The 19,220-nt window shown below is 42.2% G+C and overlaps 1 protein-coding gene across 1 annotated transcript; it reads left to right on the top strand.

Annotated features, from left to right (window-relative positions):
• The first annotated feature begins 550 nt into the window (after positions 1-550).
• wdhd1 (WD repeat and HMG-box DNA binding protein 1) lies at positions 551-18,132 on the top strand. Its single transcript, XM_070907252.1, has 25 exons — positions 551-627; positions 1,685-1,796; positions 1,947-2,098; positions 3,615-3,726; positions 4,590-4,640; positions 4,759-4,854; positions 4,995-5,087; positions 5,977-6,083; positions 6,694-6,835; positions 6,991-7,198; positions 7,319-7,503; positions 7,572-7,756; positions 7,854-8,095; positions 8,493-8,630; positions 8,732-8,888; positions 9,144-9,258; positions 10,471-10,602; positions 10,691-10,908; positions 11,798-11,937; positions 12,020-12,076; positions 12,184-12,215; positions 12,312-12,476; positions 12,642-12,784; positions 12,874-13,009; positions 17,761-18,132. Exons 1-25 carry the CDS (start codon positions 551-553, stop codon positions 17,944-17,946), a joined length of 3,381 nt encoding a protein of 1,126 aa, XP_070763353.1. The 3' UTR covers positions 17,947-18,132.
• Positions 18,133-19,220: the final 1,088 nt, after the last annotated feature.

Below are 19,220 nucleotides of genomic sequence, written 5' to 3'. Positions count from 1 at the left end.
GGGATGTGAAACACAAACTGTGCTTCCGAGTCAGAGGCGATGTCCGCATATTAACATGTAAACATGTAAACAACAGCTGAATCTACTCATTATCCCAGATTATGAAGAAAATGCTGAATCTGACTCAGGCTGCACGGCTCAAACGTAGGAGGGGTTTCGCCAGTTGCGTCATGACGTAGCTGGCGGGAGTCGTGACGCAGCGTTTCCTTGTTTTCAACACAGCGCGGGAGATTCGGGAGAAGAGGACCGAGTCTGTGGAGTCACCGGGGAAGTTGTAAGTTGTCATACTTCTTTCTTCTCAAGTCAAACTAGTCAGATAACTTCTCCGTTAATCCGAGTTGAACGTGTCGAGCCGTAAACACCGTTAATTAATCCGACCGTTGAGTTTGAAACAGCGCAGCTAGCTAACATTTAAACCTAGCGTTAGCGCAACTCTTCAGCTAGCTGAGAACCAGTAACGGTAGCTGTGTTGTACAGACGTGTTAGTCCTATCTTCACCTAGTGATTACTGGTTCTGTTAATCTGTTCCTCAGTCTGGTGGTTTGTGAAAATGCCTTGTGAGAGGAAGCCGATGCGCTACGGCCACTCGGAGGGACACACCGAGGTCTGCTTCGATGACTCTGGGAAGTAAGTGAGATGTTATGTCTCCTGTTATGTATCGGTTAGTAGCTCAGCTGTCTGTGGCTGCTAATGTCCAGATAAATGTGATCTGACAGCCTTTTGTGAACTCCTCTGTCTCTGTCATGCTCATTCATTACAGACACAAACAGTTCAGAGTTCATGTGGGCCTTTTCTAAATGTGCATAGTTGACATGTGTATTTATGATCTTGTGTCAATCATGAGGTTTTCTGAAGTGGGAAAGATTTAAGCCTACAGCAGATCTGTGGTCTGTTCTAAGCATCTACCTCAGACGTGTTCACTACATGTAAAACTGCTAAAATGTCTGTTTTGCATTGGAGCTCACTGGTGATGGAAACAGGCATTGTCAGGTTACTCTCCAGCTAAAAGATAAGAAAATCCTTTATTGAAATTTGCATTGTTCCGGCAGCATACAGGATAGTGCAATAGAGACATAAGTAGAAAATCAAGATAAAATGATAATAAATAAAAACAATAAAGACGACGTTATAAAAAAGCTACTAAAACTAAAAAACAACTGTAGTTTACAAATTTACAAATTAACAGAAAGAAAAACAAATAAAGGTAAAGCTTAGTGACTAAATAAGAAAGTCACGATGTGATAATTCAGTTGCAGACGGGTGGTTACTGAACTGTTAACCTTTATAAACAGTGCTTTCATTGGCCCAGTTTTATGCTGTACTGAACAAACCAGTGCAAACCAGCAAGAGAGTGAACTTAGTACTAAACTGATGAGTCAGAAACGACGATCCACCTCCTGACCTCGAATAGAAGTAAAATAAATGATTATGTACTTGTATGTGAACAAAAGATTTAGAAGACAATAAATCATTAATTCATGGATAGACAGTGCAACACAGTGGATGTGATGATATTAAGTGATTAAGCTGCAAAGTGAAGCTGGTCCAAGTTTTACAAGAAATCTGGCAGTGTTTTTTTTTGTGTGAAAAACACTGTAGCACACTGATGATCAGCTTGACTCTGTTGCTTTTCCTTCTGCTGCACAATATTGCTCAAATCTGATCATGATGAAATGTTCCTCAGGTTCATTGTAACCTGTGGAAACGATGGAGATGTTCGCATATGGGAGAGTCTTGATGACGACGATCCAAAGTTCATCACCGTCGGGGAAAAGGCGTACTCCCTTGCACTCAAGGTCGGTCTTCTGCCGCCTTCGGGCACATTTAGGTTGTTTTGGGATCTGTGATACACCAACTCATGATGGTTTCATGATGGTGAGACACACATGAATCAACACAGTTCTCAGCCGTCAGTGATGGACCGAGATGTTTTCTTTACTCCACAGAACGGGAAGCTGGTGACAGCGAGCTCCAACAACACCGTGCAGATCCACACGTTTCCCGACGGCGATCCAGATGGCATCCTGACCCGGTTCACTACCAACGCCACACATGTCACCTTCAACAGCAGCGGCTCGAGAGTCGCTGCCGGATCCAGGTACTTATGGTCACCTCTGAAAAACAGGTGAAGTGTTATTGTTGCTCTGTCAAAAGGTGGTAAAATTTGGCTATTGGCACCTCTAAAGCTCACTAATTAACACGCCATATATTGTTTTTTTTTAATCTATACAAAAGCTGAAATTTATGGTTTTATTTATATTTATTTAGTTATGTGCTATAACTATTTCCTGTTTGGGCGTGATGAGTCTCCGGGAAGTCACTCCGGGAAGATTTCTGTTGTTGTACAATGCTGATGGGCTTTTTTTTTTTTTTTAAGCCTTTGGACAGAGCCTGGCTAGCTGTTTCCCACTGTTTGAAGTCTTTATGCTAAGCTAACCATCTGCTGGCTGACTGCAGCTTCATATTTAGGTTTCAGACATGAGAGTGATATCGGTTTTCTCATCTAACTGTTATATATTATATAATATATTAGCCTAATAGAGGGTTTATACTGAACATCTGTACCAACTGAGTCTCTGTTCACCTGATTTATACCTGATTTCTATTTTGACATCAGTTGTATATCTGCCCAACATATCAGAAAAACTGAGAAAAGTTCAAACTAAGCTGAAGGTTGACGTCATCACTGTCAGACTTTATCAGCCAATGATTAAATTAATTGGCACAAACTGCTTAAAGACACATCTATAATTACACAGTCTGGTTGGTTTCAACACAGATTTGTCCACAACTGTGAGAAAATGTCCAATCATAAACACTGCTGAGCGTTTTAAGACTCCCATGTGGACGATAATCCATTCTGAGAATATGATCCGTTATGAGGATGTCCAGCTGACTGGGCGGGTTCATCGCTTCATCCTGAGATCTTTCTCACCAGTGACGTGATCCCAGAGAAGAACACGAGCTGAAAGACGAGCGAATGTCACTTTTACTTTGTGAAATCATGCACGTTCGCTGCGCTCCGGCTGCTCCTGTGGCGGCTGGTGAGGCTGTCGTGCGTGACGTGTCTGTTGTGTTCAGTGTCGTGTAAACTATGAGTGAACCAGACTATGATCTCATTAGGTCCAGTATTGTTGTTCCAGTACAGAATGAGCTGCACACAGCAGTGTACCTGCATGATATTTCCACCTCGCAGACAGAGCAGCGCTTTGGATCGGTTTATGGTTGCTCTTGATTGGAGATAAACGTCTTGTTTGCAGCCAGAATTGATTTCCCCTAAACGGGTTGATCACAGCAATAAAAGCGCAGAGCATGGCGCCTTATCGATGCTGCTATTTTCACACTGGTAATTCCTGTTGCGATATCGATTGTAAAAAAAAATCAGGCATCTGAGGCTGATAGGGAGGATTTGACATCTGCATTCTGGCGGACGTTGGAGGAAATCAGGATTATTTTGCTTCTCCCGTTCATTGATTTGACAATTTGCGCTGGTGTTGGTTCACAGCTGATGTGCCCTTTCCCTCTATTCTGTCGCAGTCATTCACGTGTGAACACAGGTTGCCTGCACATGCCAGTTTTCGCATATTTATTCTCAGTTTCTCTGTTTTCCTCAGCGACTTCATGGTGAAGGTGGTGGAGGTGTCGGACAGCAGCCAACAGAAAACACTCCGGGGCCATGAAGCGCCCGTCCTCAGCGTCACCTTTGACCCCAAAGATGACTTCCTGGTGGGTCTACTTTATTTCTCTGGATGTCAGAAATGCAACACCGAGATTGTTGGCTGTTGAATGAAGATACTTCAGTACAGGATATCCACTTCAGCTTGTAGAGAAAGGGCTGTACATACCAGAGCAGGTAGCTAAAATCACAAAGGACTGTACATGATTCTGTTCATCAAACAATACTGAATAGATTAAGGTGAGATGTTTCTACGAAAAATGTACACAGCAACGGTCAACACCTGGACTAATTAACATAATCACAACACAAAACTTTTGAGACAATCCAGTTTAATCAGCAGCTAGTTCAGTTCATCTTAATTGCATTATTATTGTTATTATTATTTTACTTTTTTTTTTTTTAAAGAAGTCTCTCATCTGAAGTTTTGGATCATTTCAAAAGACAGAACAGAGTTGTAAAGTAGACACAGCAGCTGGATGAACCGTCCCATGTCAGGGAAGTGATTACTGCGACTAATAACTGTCTTAACATACAACACATACGGTGTGTGTGTATTTTATTGAGAACATAATTGCTGTTTACTCAGCATTTGATAACTACAGCTGCCACAAGGCTTTGATGCTGCTTCTGTGATATGTAATGAAAAGTAAACGAATCATTGTTTTGTCAGAGACTGTCCAGTACAGTTGTAGACGCTGATTTGTCTTATTTTTATTATTAGGTACCATCACATCATCATATCATCACAACCTCGTTCCACTCAAAGACTTATACATGATGAATTACTGCTCTGCTTGAAAGAAACCATTTCAAATGCGCAATGGATAAAGTTTGACTTGATTAACCCGGATGTCAAACTGTTCTAACGTAAAAACAACAAATACAAAACTGGTTGTTCTTTCTCTGCCAGGCGTCTGCCAGCTGTGACGGCTCCGTCGTGGTGTGGAGCATCGAGGAGCAGGTGTGTCAGTGTTTCAGCATCTCGCACCGAAACGCAACTTTTGTTATTATTATTTTATTTTTATGTGCCCTCCATCTGGCCAGTTTGTCACATGCTGATCTGCTTTGTGTCCGTTCAGACTCAGCTGATCAGTTGGCCTCTGCTGCAGAAGACCAATGACGTCAGTAATGCAAAGTCTCTGTGTCGGCTGGCCTGGCAGCCCGGGACGGCGAAGGTCAGTGACTCTCCGGCATTTCTGCCTCCTCGGTGCAAACCACATCAGTGATTAATCACCGATAATGATCTCATGAACGTAAGAAGCAGAACAGAACACTAATCCTAAAGTCAGGTAAAAATGTGTCTGTGTGCTCTCAGTTTTTAGCGGTTCCTGTAGAGACAAAGGTGCACCTGTACGAGCGAGGGTCCTGGGATCATGTGAGCACTCTGTCTGATGATCTGCTGACACAGGTGAGGTCCATGGTCAATATGTTTATTGATTAAACATTCAACACGTTAATGCATACATATAAGAACTCTCTCTGATTAGAACATATGGCATTATATAGAATACAAGAATTAATATTAATAACACTAAAAATAAAAAACAAAATCCACCTAAATACATAAAACATGACTAAAAAGGGATTAAAGTGCTTTTTTGGCAGAACATTTTCAAACAGAACAAACTTGTGGATCCTTGGAAAGTCCCTGTAAATATCTGAAAGAGGGAAATTCTGCTCCCTTATATTATAGTATATAATATAGTCCATATTTCCATATTTACTGTATGTGTTCAAAGCCTAGCGGTTGTCAGTTTGAAATAAATCTCAAAAACCTCAAATCCACAATCTGTGTGATATGAGGGCATACTTTTCATAAATCCAGATACGTAATTTTTGAGCAGTTATTGTTTGATACGATCGGCTGTATATTGTGCACCTCTGAGCTCAACAAAAGAGAAATCTATATCGCATTTATCTCACTAATAGTGGAGTTTAATCATTTGTACAGCCCCCTGGACTGTTGTTACCTTGTTTTGACTGGAAGCGATGAGGTGTTGACTGAAACGCCATTATGAGCTGATACATCATTAACTCTCTGAACCTGAAGCTGCTAATTAAAACAACTCTTTGTGCCGGAGCTCATTAGGTGTTGATGGTTCTCCTGTGTTTCTTCTTGCTCTCTCTGTCTCCTTGTTTTCTTTTATCTGATGTTCAAACATAAGATTCATTCATTTGCTCTGCTGAAGCGTGATGTACCTTTTCAGACCAAATATCTGATCTTGATACGATCTGAAGGCCCCGAAATTACAACCTCCTGAAAGAAGTTGGAACCTTTTTATTGTGCTTTCTCTCAGCCCGTCAACGTGGTGGCCTGGTCTCCATGTGGGCAGTTCCTGGCAGCCGGCGGTGTGGGGGGATCACTGACAGTGTGGGACGTGAACGGCAAGCTGTGTGTGGAAAGGTACGCAACAAGGAAGTTAAGATCTGTCGAGTGTCGAACAAATTCAAATGCGTATATTATGCTGTCTGGTGGAATTGGAGCTTAATTAAAGGTTAAAATTTAGCTGGAACATGAAGGAATGACCTTGGCAAAAGGAGTGTTTGCATGTTCCCTGGGGAGGACACTTGTTAATAAAGATAGAAACGTTAGCGGTTGTTCTTTAGGCTGAAATTGTTGGATGGTACGAACAACATGCCGGTGTTTCTGATGTCCTTAGAGCCTTCGTGCTGGATGAAACTTCATGACATCATTAAAATGAAAATGGTTCGTGAATGTGGTCAGTAAACTTCGTGGCAGTCGATTTATGTTTTCATATTTCTTGTGCACAAATTGAAATTGTGGGAAACCAACATCTTTACACTCAAATCACTTTACAATATGACGTCATAGTACTTCACCATTCACTGAATGTCTGTTCAGTACTTATGCTAGTGTCGACACAATACTACAAAACTGGGGGCCGCAGTGCTAGAGGGGCAGAAATAAAGGTGACCTGAACTGGTGCAGTCATGGAGAGTTACACTAGACGTTCAGGATCACTACAGTTGAAGTTGTCTCGTCTCTGCTGCAGGCAGAAGCACGAGAAGGGCTTCACAGTCTGTGGTTTGGCCTGGCATCCGTCAGGCAGCCAGATCGTCTACACCGACACGGAGGGCTGCCTGGGCCTGCTGGACGGACTCAGCACCTCCATGTCCAACACCAACACCGCCAAGGTAGTGCTCCAATAACACAGGATTTAAAGGCTTCTTCCAGCTCAAATGTACCAACTGCAGAATGATGATTTAAAGGCAACAATACTTTTTTCATTAAACACGACTTTCCAGCCTTAACATCACGTTCTCATGTTGATGCTAAAAAAAATCAGCAGGCTCCAGCAAAGAAACCAGCAAAAGACTACGACGACCTGTTTGATGACGATGATGATGACAGAGTCATGGATGAAGGACTGAGTGACACCAACTCGCCTGTTAAGAAAGCTGTCGCCGGGGACGACGATGATGACGATGACTTCCTCATGCCTGCAACGGGGCGGGTGAGGAACAGAGGGGCGATCCTGGATGATGAGAACTCACTAGGTGAGTGAAATAATACGGTGTTAGTCTGTCGTCCTGGTTCAGGTGAACAGAGAAGTGGATCCAACATGTTTGTGTTTCTACTAAAGACGTCTGTGATTCCGTCTTTGTGTCTTCATCCAGACACCGGATCGTTGAGGCTCGGTCAGGACAGATTTGGGGACGATGACGACACGGGCAGCGCTGTAGTGCCCGCGGCCGCCCCGCTGGTGCCCCTGCGTCCCGTCTATGAGGGACCCCTACCAACGCCCCCCCAGAAGGCCTTTCAGCCAGGCTCCACCCCTGCACATCTCACACACCGCTTCATGGTAGGACACACAGACGGATGAAAATGTTTTCCAGTCTCACATGTAGTAACAGTCAAATTGTGCCTCAGATGTGGAACTCGGTGGGAATAGTTCGAGGCTACAATGACGAGCAGGATAACGCCATCGACGTGGAGTTTCACGACTCTGCCGTGCACCACGCCATGCACCTCACCAACTCGCTGGGTCACACCATGGCTGATCTTTCCCAGGAGGCCGTGCTGCTGGCCTGCCCCAGCACGGATGAGCTCGCCAGGTGAACCTCCTCGTGTACCGTTAGTGTTTTTTTTGTTGTTGTTGTTGTTCATTCTTTCGGTAAATCTTTGAACCTGCTCCTCTTCGTCTCTTCTCAGTAAGCTTCAGTGCCTCCACTTCTCGTCGTGGGACACCAATAAGGAGTGGATGGTGGACCTGCCGAAGGACGAGGATGCGCGGGCGCTGTGTCTGGGTCAGGGCTGGGCGGCCGTCGCCACCAGCGCGCTGATGCTCAGACTCTTCTCCATCGGCGGAGTCCAGAGGGAGATCTTCAGCCTGCCGGGGCCCGTGGTCTGCATGGTCGGACACGGAGAGCAGCTGCTCATCGTCTACCATCGGGGTGAGACGCACGCACACACACACACACACATTTTTTGTTCATATCATTTTGTTTTTTAAGGATACTATAATGTTCACTGTGATGGACAGTTCATCTCAAGGCTCTGCAGTTATCTGCAAGTTAGTTTTTATATTGTACAGACATGAACTGAGAGCAGTAGCTGTCTTGAGGGCTTAAAAACATTTTTGAAAATCTAAAATACTACAGCACGCTTGGGGAAATGACCAGCAGAGATGTAAATACATTAATTTCATTATTATTATTATTATATCTACTGTATTTATAAAGACACCGTAGACTATATTGAAGCAGCACTCACACTCAGCAGTTTCCTTTGTCGTCTTCAAGCTTTGGTGAGGCCTTACGTTGGTGCACGTGTTTCATTTTCCGTCATCAGCTACAGGCTTTGACGGGGAGCAAGCTCTGGGGGTCCAGCTGCTGCAGTTTGGTCGAAGAAAGAGGCAGCTCATCAACGGCGAACCTCTACCGCTGTCTCACAAAGCCTACCTGTCCTGGCTCGGATTCACTGCAGAGGGTCAGTCTGTCAAGAAAAATGTGTTTTAATTCTTCTGGAAACATTTCAGAAGTAAAAGATATTAACAGAAGTAGCATCTCGATCGCGTTGTTGTTTTTCAGGCACCCCATGCTATGTGGATTCGGAAGGGGTGGTCCGGATGCTGAACCGCTCCCTGGGCAACACATGGACACCAGTGTGTAACACCAGAGAGACCTGCAAAAGCAAATCAGATCACTACTGGGTGGTCGGGATACACGAGAACCCTCAGCAGCTCAGGTGAGCTCTCTCTCCTCCACCTTCCTGCTTCTGACTTAGCTGGGACTCTGAGAAGACGGTTATAAGTTGTCTTCTTCTCTTTGAAATATTTGGGTCGTGAAGGAGACTCATACAAATGTATCTGGTCATTCAGGTGTTGAGAGAAGCTCTGACATCAGGGATTCGAGATTTGATGCACTCAAGTTGTTCTTGCTGGTTAATCGTTATGTTTCAGAGGCCATTTTACTCTCCTGAATCCTGTTCTTGTCCTGTCAGGTGTATTCCATGTAAAGGCTCCAGGTACCCCCCAACCCTGCCCAGACCTGCTGTTGCCATCCTGCCCTTCAAGCTACCTCTGTGTCAGACCTCCACAGAGAAGGGACAGATGGAGGTAAACACAGCAAACACACCTGAGACAGCTTGCTTTGCTCCAACACAGCACAGCAGCAGGGTTTCTAATTTCTTTCTTTCTTTCTTTCCTTACGGTTAAAGATTTATTTCCCATGAAAATTCAGATATTCAGATTTTAGTGGAAGGTTGCTGAACAGTGATCAGTCCACTCGTCTCCAAACATCCAAATATTTAGCAGCCTAATGAATTGGATTAGGCGTGCTGTGAACTCACTGGGGATTCAGTATTCAGAGTTTTTGTGAAATGTACATTTGAGTTTGCTTGGATGAGTCCTGTCCCATATTCCATTGATGCTCTGCTGTATTTCCTCCTCAGAGCTTTGTAGCCTTTCGTTGAATTAGTCCAAGTAAGTAGTTTAAGTAAGTGGAGCTTTAGCACTAAATTACAAATTACAGGCTAGTTCTTAAGTAGAGATTAGTTGTTACTAAATATTTACACCAAGTAACTGTAACTGTTGTGAAGCTAAACTGAGCCAATATCTGACTCGTTTAGAGTAAAAGAAGTAATATGGAGTACGGTCGACATATCTGACCTGAAACTTGATAAATGCTGTTTAATAATGATATAAATCTTTAAGATTTTAATAAAACAACATACCAAAAACGTATGACCAGACGAGTAAATAACGCCAGTTAGCTTAGCATCACTTATTCTAAACTGTATGAATACTTCTTACTCTGAAACACACATTTCTCCAGACGTGCAGACACAAATACAACAAGGTAAAACCTACATTTACACAAGATGTATCTTTTACACCTCGAAAACTCCTCACTCCTGATGACTTCATGTTTACATAGTTGGCTGCTCTTGATTTGACAGCACTACAGATGTTTCCTAGCAACAGATGTACACATTACTGAAGTGTGTACTCGCTAAGACATTTCTTTTGTTTTAATGGTGTGAGCTGATGTAGTAAACCGCCAGTGTGAAACTAGCTGGTAGTTTCTGAGAGGACTTCACGTTCAAACTTAGTAACAGATTTATGAACAGCTGCTGCAACCCAATACAGATGTGCCACAACATGTCCAGGTGTCCTAATATAGTTGTTAATGTTGAACTGTCTTTTAGATAACATAAAGTAGTCCAGTCTTCTGTCAGACCAGCGAATTAACTGGTAAATACATTTTGTTTTGTCATGTAAACTTGAAGCTCAGTTTCCCTTCAGACTTCCTCCTCTGTCCTCCTCCAGGAGCAGTTCTGGCGTTCAGTCCTGTTTCACAACCACTACAGCTTCCTGACGGCCAGCGGCTACGAGATAGACGAGGACGGACAGAGTCAGTCCCAGAAGGAGCAGCACGAGCTGCTCATGAAGATGTTTGCAGTGAGTGTGAAACCTCAGCCGCATGATTTATAGTGTGCCTTGTTTTCTGACGTGAATAAAATCACACAGAGTCGATGTTTTCTTCCAGTTGTCCTGTAAGCTGGAGAGAGAGTTTCGCTGTGTGGAGCTGGCGGAGATGATGACTCAGAACGTGGTGACTCTGGCCATTCGATACGCGTCCCGATCCAGACGCATGGCCCTCGCCCAGCGGCTCAGTGAGATCGCCCTGGAGAAGTCCAACCAGGTCCAGGAGGAAGGACCAGAGGAAGAGGAAGAGGAGCCAGAATACTCTAGACGGACCTCAGGGTAATGCCAAAATGCATCTGTCCCTTTGGCTGTTGAAGGAAATTAGTATAAACATTCAAGTTTTGCAGCAGACTCACTGTGGCGGTCTCTTATGAGGTTCTGGCTTTGACCAGTCAACTCTTCTCTTGATGTGAAGTCGGCAGTTCTTGTTTTATTTTATGGGTAAAAAGGTGGATGGCGTTTTCTGTCACACCAGTCTCAGGACTGATGACTCGGCGCGCCACGTGTCAACACGTCGACCGTGTGTCAAATTGAATGTATTTGCATTTGAAACCTGAGTTTAGTGAATCTGTGTGTGTTCACCAGTGAGTCACTCGGACTCCAACTCTCTTTGTCATTAGCAAAGAAACATTCAGCCAGCAGCTTCTCATTGTAAGCCACTTGAACGTCACTTTGCTGGTTACCATGGCGATAGTTCACATCAGCTGTCTCTAATTCTGTGAGTGACTTGACGACAGAATGAAATTAAACTTGTCTATTGTCGGGTTTTAAAGTGCTGGTGTCTGAACTCTGCCAGATGTTTTGTGGGGGAAGAACCTCCACTAACACGACCGCTCAACCATCTTTCTTCCATATCATCATATCAGTAATTCAACAAGATCAACTTAATACTTTTGAACCAGGACCTCCAGTAATTGGATCAGTTCGCTTGTGAAAAATAAGGCGAGTTAGATTTAGTAGCTCCAGCTGTTATTTGTGTCAGATGTGGACAGATATTCACTATTAAAGGCTTGGACTTGGATTGGGACCCAAAAAGCTTGATCAGGATGTCCGTAGTTGTAGAGCATGTGAAGGATGTGCCCCCTGGTATTTTTAATATATATTCATTTATTTCTTACGAGCGCTGGAGGGGAGGAGAGTGTGATTCAGGAGTTTATTATTTGGACAGGTACGGCCAGAGCGAGGTCACAGGAGGACGTTACAGCCACAGACGTGATCAGGAGGAGGAAGAGGAGCAAAGAGAAGAGCTCCGGGAGGAAGAGGAAGGACAGGAGATGGATACAGAGGAGGCAGCGGAGACCAGAAAACGTCAGTTCCTCCTCTTTCTTCAGCTCCCTTTGCACATGTGTGTTGACGCCAGCTAACGTGTCTCATGTGTCTCTTTCTGAAGGGGTGAATCCGTTTGCTAAAGAAGCAGAATCACCTGTGCAGCCGTCTCTGACACCCAGTGAGTCAACAATCCACATATTTATAGAAATATATAACAGTTTCCATATTAATGATTAAAATACTTTTCAATTGGATTAAGCATCTGATGTCTCTTTGTTTTTTCAGTTGGTAAAGTAGGACGTGCAAATCCTTTCAAGGTAAGAACTAAACACATTTGAACATGCAGAAAGAGTGTAAGTCAAGAGAGACGGACATGTTTAGTGTTGGAGAGGTGACTGTTTGGATCCGTGCAGGTGCTCGGCTCGGGGAAACCCTCGGCTTCGTCTGGTCAGCCTCGAGTGACAAACATCCTGGACAACATGACGTCCAGCAGGAAGTCGGCACCACTCAGCGGATCTGCAGGGAAACCAAACAAAGGCCCCGTCCTCAAACCGCTGGCCCCCAGACCCAAGACGAAGGTATCGTTATCTCAAATGAAGTATTATAAATATCATCTTGAGGTCAACGCTGATGTCACATAACTACAAGTGATAACCGACGTCAAATGCATCTGTATTTTAGCTGATAAAATGATTGCATATCATGCGTCCATGTAGCCAGACTTAGACATTTGCTCTCTGCAGACTCAGTCCACTCTGCTGCAGATGACTGGCGCAAAGTCGGCCAATAGGAAGCCTCAGGAGAACACGGAGCCGGCCGCAGATCGGCAGAAACAAGCCGACGTCCCGCCTCCAGCCTCACCTGCAGATAACACAGAGAACAAGAGGTAAAAGATGGAATTGTCTAAACCTTTTGAAACGACTTCATTGGAAGCTGCGAGGTAGATTGACTCGTTTGTGCTGTTTGAACGTTCAGGCCGAAGACGGGCTTCCAGCTCTGGTTGGAGGAGAACAGGAAGGGCATCATAGCGGACCAGCCAGACCTGGAGGAGACCGACATCATCAAAGAGGCGATGGGACGCTTCAGGACGCTGTCGGCAGAGGAGCGACTGGTACGAAACACAGAGGCGCTCAGAGAGGAGGGAGGGGGGTGATGTTCAGAAGTCGCATCCTATAAAAACTTGTATTTGTACAATGAACTCAAAAAGTCCTGGAAAAATGACAAATATGACCAAACTGATGTGGAATCTACTGAAAGGTCTTTGTTAAAATGATGGTTGTATCGCTCTGAGATGTTACTGACATCACAAGCCAGTTATTCCTTTTTATTGGATTAAAATTCTTACAAACATATTTAAAATTACAATCAAAGCCATTTTACATATTTCATAATTAGCTTGAGTCTTGACCTAAAAAGTAAAAAAAAATATTATTATATTTTGGAAAATATCTGTTATATATATATATATATATCTGTAATATCTAAGAGTGATAATATGTTGTAATATCAGTATATCCCTCAAATTTAATCTCAAGCCTTCATATTGAGACTCTCTCTACAAATCCTCAAACATCCGTCTTTATTCATTCATTGAAAAATATAAATTTATACTGAAATAATATTTTAACCAGCTGCCGAAAACAACAAATTTACCAAAAAATATCACACGTCACACGTCACTTCCTCTTCTGCCTCAGAGAGGATGAAGGTGTTTTACAGTCAGCTGTTCTGAATCTGGTTTTCCCTGAAGAGCAAATTGGCCAGTGAAACCATCAATTAGAGTCTGTAAGGCAGCTGCAGATCCATTAACCCCTTCCTCTCTGCACAACCCAAAGATACTTCACACTCCTCAGAAACATCTTTCACAATTTACACTTCTGTATTTTCTATATTATTTCAGTGATCACACGTGAAGACAGCAGTGTTTCATTAGCAGATTAAAAATCTAAAAACAATGTTATTACTCTGTTAAATTCCTCAGTTGAATACAGCATGAAATGCACAAAATATCTCTCAAAATGTAGTACTTAACACCACACGTCAATTTCCATTAACTACATTTAAGTGACACTTTATTCAGCTCCCTATTTAGTATTTATAAGCAGCATTTAATTAAGTAATAAAGGGTTTGGAACGCACTGTAACTGTAATGTAGTTGTAAACAGAGAAAAGGGGCATTTTAAGTGTTTATAAATGTATTTGTCAACTATAACTCCTCCATATGAAGCATTTGTTACTGGTGTATAAACAGATAATGAATGCTTGGTAACAGTTGTATTATTAATTAATAATGATATATGTTGACATTATATAATAATGTCTTCATTTGTTCATGTGTATAATCGTAGATCATTAGATATGATTACAGCCATGTTCTATCAAGCAATTATTATTAATATTTATTATGGAGTTATAGTTGTTGACAAAATAATTAACATTAACACTAAAGTGATGCTTACAACATCATAATAGTTTGCTATAAACCATTTATTTAGTGTTTATATGCTGCTTAAAGATGCTAAATGGTTAAAACAAAGTGTTAGCCGACGTCTTAAACCCAGTTTTTCCAGCTGGACTTCTGCCAGAGAAGCTGATTTCTCAGCCATGTTCGTGTGTAACTGGGTTTCTAATCAGATTTTTACGTGTTTGCTTGCGTCTGACGAAGACTTCTGATATGATTTAACAAGGTTACTACAGTGCGTGTAAATGCATTATCCAATTTCCTGTTCAGTCTGGTTTATTGCGCGCATGTAAACGTGCCGAATGACGACTTACGAATACCTCCCTTCCCATTACAATGCTCATAAAAAATGTCTAATGGACTACAAATTTCATAGTCAACCAATCAGCCGACTAACAGCCAGAGTGCTCACACATTTTACCACAACCTCATTACAGAAACTGTGAAACTAACGAGTCTGAAGGACACTCAACCTCTAATTAACCTGGTTTGGACGTTGTTATTGGCTCTTAATGGATTTAACACACAAGTCATCATATAAACTCTGTTAAGGCCTGATAGACACGTGTGTGTTGCACATATTAAATCCTGCAGCAGCCACTTCAATGGTTCCTATAAACTGGAGTTTTGTATCACATCACATCTGTGTTTTGTAGAGAAGCTGGACGTCAGACAGAGTTTGGGATGCTTAGAGAAACTCAGACGCATGAAACGCTGCACAATGTTCATGGTTTCTGCATTTCTTTTGAATAGCCAGAATAATTTGTTTAATAATAATTTACAAAGTTAAACAAATGTTGGAGCAGTCTCTAACCAAATCGCTAATAAAATGTAGCCGATTATACAAATGGCAGTGAAATAAAAATAGAACCATATTACCTCTCGAGCCTGATAGCAGGAGGTGCTGCACCTCCAGCTCAGTGTCGCAGGATTTTCACTGACAAATATCTAGATTTTTAAAACCAGTTTTCTGTGGTCGGTCGATGTGTGAATAAATGAGGGCGGTTGCGTCCGTAATAACACACCTCATCCTTTCGTCCACCCGGGTGTCAATAGACGTCAATCTGTGCGCTTGTATAGTAACCAGGGCCTGACCCCGCATACATCAAGACTCTCAGCAGACCGCTGGAGGACACTTGACAGAAAGAAAAGAGGAAGTGGATGTGAGCTGGAGACAGGGGGGGGGGGGGGGGGGGCCGCCTGTTGCCTGGGAACCCTGTCGAGTGTGTTTTGTCAGTGAGGGCACAAAGCATTGATCTTATGATAATACTGTGTGAGAGACGGGGAGCTGGTCGGCCTGTGTCATGATACAGTTTTCAGTTATTTTAAAGGGCCGGCGTGATTTCGGTTTGTGTTAAAGTGTTTTTCATCACTTTGAGTTAAAGTCAGACAGTTTTTGCATCAGAACGCTTTAAGAAGTTGAGAAATGTTCAGGTCCTCAGCGACCTGAACACAATGAAAGTTGAGTTTGGGGAAATATGAACCTGGAACTCAAAGAAAAAAACGACTTTGTTTTGTTTTTAGGAATTTTAAGAGCATTTTGGTCTTTTTGGGTGCGAATATTGTTCAATACATTTGCACTGAATATTTGAATAATAAAATGTTGTACCGCAAAGATTGAAGTTATACTTCCCGCAGACGTTAATCTTTGATCACAAATATTGTGACTGTGCAGACAGAAGTGTGTACAAGCGTGTCTTCTAAACAGATTGGTGGATAGATGATTGGTACAACACTTTCTCCTGTTTCAGGTTTCATCAGGTTGTTTTCTAATCAAAGGCAGCAAAAACATATAAAGCAAAAACAAAAATAATTGATAAATATTAAGGACATTTCTGTGGCATTTTCTGAGCGTGGTTCCTACACACCCTGGAGACCTTGAAAACCTGGAAATCTTTAAATCAGCTTTCCGGTCACAAAGGTTTTTAACGCTCAACAAAATAACAGTCAGTTTGGTGCATTTGGTTCCAGTGTCTGTTTAACATCTGGCAGCTAAAATAAGTGTTCTTCAGACGGCGACTTCGTTTCAGTGAGACGACTGCGTTGGTGCAGCAGAGATGTCGCAGAGTGCAACATCATCTGACAGCAAACCGCATTATCAACATCTCATCTGTTAATTTTACTGTTGGAGGTGGAGGAGAAACATCTGTCTGATGTGTTTAACTGTCCTGACTAGGGTTGTTTTCATCAGCAACTTTTTTTTTTACCTTTTTAAATATTTTATTTTATTATTTTAGTTTGTGAAAAAGGCCAGTCACAAGTTGTTCAAGTGGGGTTTTCTTGCAAACAAACAAAAGTAAAGTGTATATTCAGTGTTTCTCGTCATAATGCAGCAAGTCTTGCGTTGCATTTGAAGTCTTTCGGTTCACTTCTTAACTGTTGGCGGGGTGTGAGTCCTGTTGTGAGCGTAGAAACGGGCGCTGCCAGTAGTCAAAAACCCCACAGGGTACCTTTTTTAAGGTGACTCCTTCAAATTGCATCTGATCTTTCATCTGACTGACGGTCCAAAACACAAAGATTCAATTCCCATTTGTATTAAACAGGGAAAAGCAGCAAATGCTCACATTATAGAAGCCAGAAGCATAGATGTTTTGAGTGGTTGTTGACATCTGAGCCTTCAAACTGGACTTCCTGCTTAGATTTTTCTACCTGTAGCAACACGTTCAGCCTCTTGCGTATTGTTTTTATCATTCAAATGACGTTTGGTAACCGCGGAGGCTTTGACTTGCAGTTTCCGGTGCATTTCAGCTGCAAATGACCCTGCAGAGGCACGTTTAGCCTGAAACCTCGTTAACGTCTGACCTCGGGGGTTGTGTGTGGACAGAATAATGTAATTAGGAGCAACTCGCACACATAAATACAATAAAATGACAGTTGAATGGTGAGACGTCACAGCTTGTACCATCTACCAGCTCTGTAATGGTGGTGTTTGCTTGCTTTGAATATGCATGGGGTTAATGGCAGTGCTTCATTGGGCGCTGGAGGTGAAGAGTGTGTGTTGTGTGTGTGTGTGTGTTGTTGCCAGTCCACTCACCAGGCCTGATGATTCATCCCGGCTCCATTACGTCCAGGAAAGCGCTTCCTTTTGTCTCCGATAGAAAGGCAGACAAAAAAATAAAAGCATGAGGAGGAAAAGAGGCAGCAGGCCAAAGAGATGCAGCCTGTCAATAGTGATTATACATGACAAGATGCAATTTCAAACTGCACGCTTGAGTGTTTCTGTGTGTGTTTCTGTGTGTTTCTGTGTGTGTGTGTGTGTGTGTGTGTGTTCAGGCATCATCATGTAGGTGTTTGGAGCCTCGATATAGACTGAAGAACAATATCATTTTGTTTTGTCCTCTTCTGTAATTAACATCTGCATTTCATGTGGGTTTTTTTTTTTTTTTTTTTTTCTCGATCAGTCGTGGACAGAAAGAGCAAAAGGCCAAACTGGAGACGCAGCAGATCTGAAGAAGAGGAAGAGAGCAGAAGGAGGAGGTGCAGAGAATGAAAATGGCCGAGCGGAAGCGGATGAAAACAGTGCCAAGAAGAAGAAATCTTTGGATCCGTCCTCCAAGCTTTCGGCATTTGCTTTTAACAAAAACTAAACGTTTTATTGATAGTCGTTTTTGTGTAAATCCTGTTAAAGCTATTTGTTGATGAATATGTTCTCTGTGCTTTGAGGCACTATATCAGAACATGTAAAGCTCTTAAAACGCCTTAAAAGTTAGTGATGATTGGTGAAATTCATCCCCTGTTCAAATATAAATACTGCAGTATCCTTGTTTTTTTTTTTCTGTCTTTTCTTTTCTTTTCTAAAACTGTTCATGTGTTTTAAGTATTGAATAAATATAAATGTTTGTTAGTTCACATTTTGGTCTTTGTTTTTCTCTTCATTCACATAAAGCAGCTGTGGCCTCTTTCAAGGTTGAGGCTGGTTTTATTCTATATTTTTCTTTTTGTCGACAAATGAAAAGAAAAAAGACCAAAACACAACAGTGTGTTCGTCTCTCAGTACTTTCTGACTACCCCTCCCTCCAACTGAAGACAGATATTTAGTTTAAGTTTTTAAAAAAAGGTTCAGGGACTTCCTGAAACAGCTGGCCGCTGTAGTTTTTCATCAGTCGAATGGGTCAAGTCACAAAAAGCCTGGATCACGTCTTCTTATCCTTTAAACTTCTTACTCATGTTTACCTGAAACTTGAGTGACTTCCTGGAGTCTCTGGTGGTTGCCACGGTAACCCGTGATGACAAGCCAGCCCCTCTTGATGCTAAGCTAACTCGCCGCTGGCTTTAGCTTCATATTTAACGGACACGTGTGTCTGACTCTTGGCAAGAAAGTGTATTTCCCAAAAAGTCAAGCTACTTGTTTTTGTTCTTTGTGGTATTACTCCATTCATGTGTAGTAGTTGTAGAATACATGTACCCTTGTAAGTTTTGTTTTTATCTTTTTGTGGTGGAAGAAGTACTCCGATGTTTTACTTAACTAAAAATTGCAGTGCAACAATGTAGAAATACTGTGTTACAAGTAAAGGTCCTACATTCAAACTTAAGTAAAAGTAAAAAAAAATGTACTCAAAGTAACAAAAGTACTCATAATGCAGAATAATGTACATTATATTATTGGATTTTAATTATTGATGCATTCATGTGTTCATCACTTTAATGGCATTTTAATAACTTTATAAACTGCTGGGCAGCAGGGGAAGTTTAATCTTAACCAATAATGATACCTTATCATTAATTTGAATATGCAAAGTAACTAGTAACTGAAGTTGGATGAGTACTACAAAGTAATATTTGCCTCTGAATTGTAGTGCAGTAGAAGTATCAGAAAACGGAAACACCAAAGTGAAGGTACTTTGCTCCACTGACGCTGTGA

The sequence above is a fragment of the Enoplosus armatus genome, chromosome 1 (genome assembly GCF_043641665.1).
Source record: "Enoplosus armatus isolate fEnoArm2 chromosome 1, fEnoArm2.hap1, whole genome shotgun sequence".
Taxonomy (NCBI): domain Eukaryota; kingdom Metazoa; phylum Chordata; class Actinopteri; order Centrarchiformes; family Enoplosidae; genus Enoplosus; species Enoplosus armatus.
The sequence above is the reverse complement of the archived record's forward strand: the minus strand, read 5'-3'. Positions and strand labels throughout refer to the sequence as shown.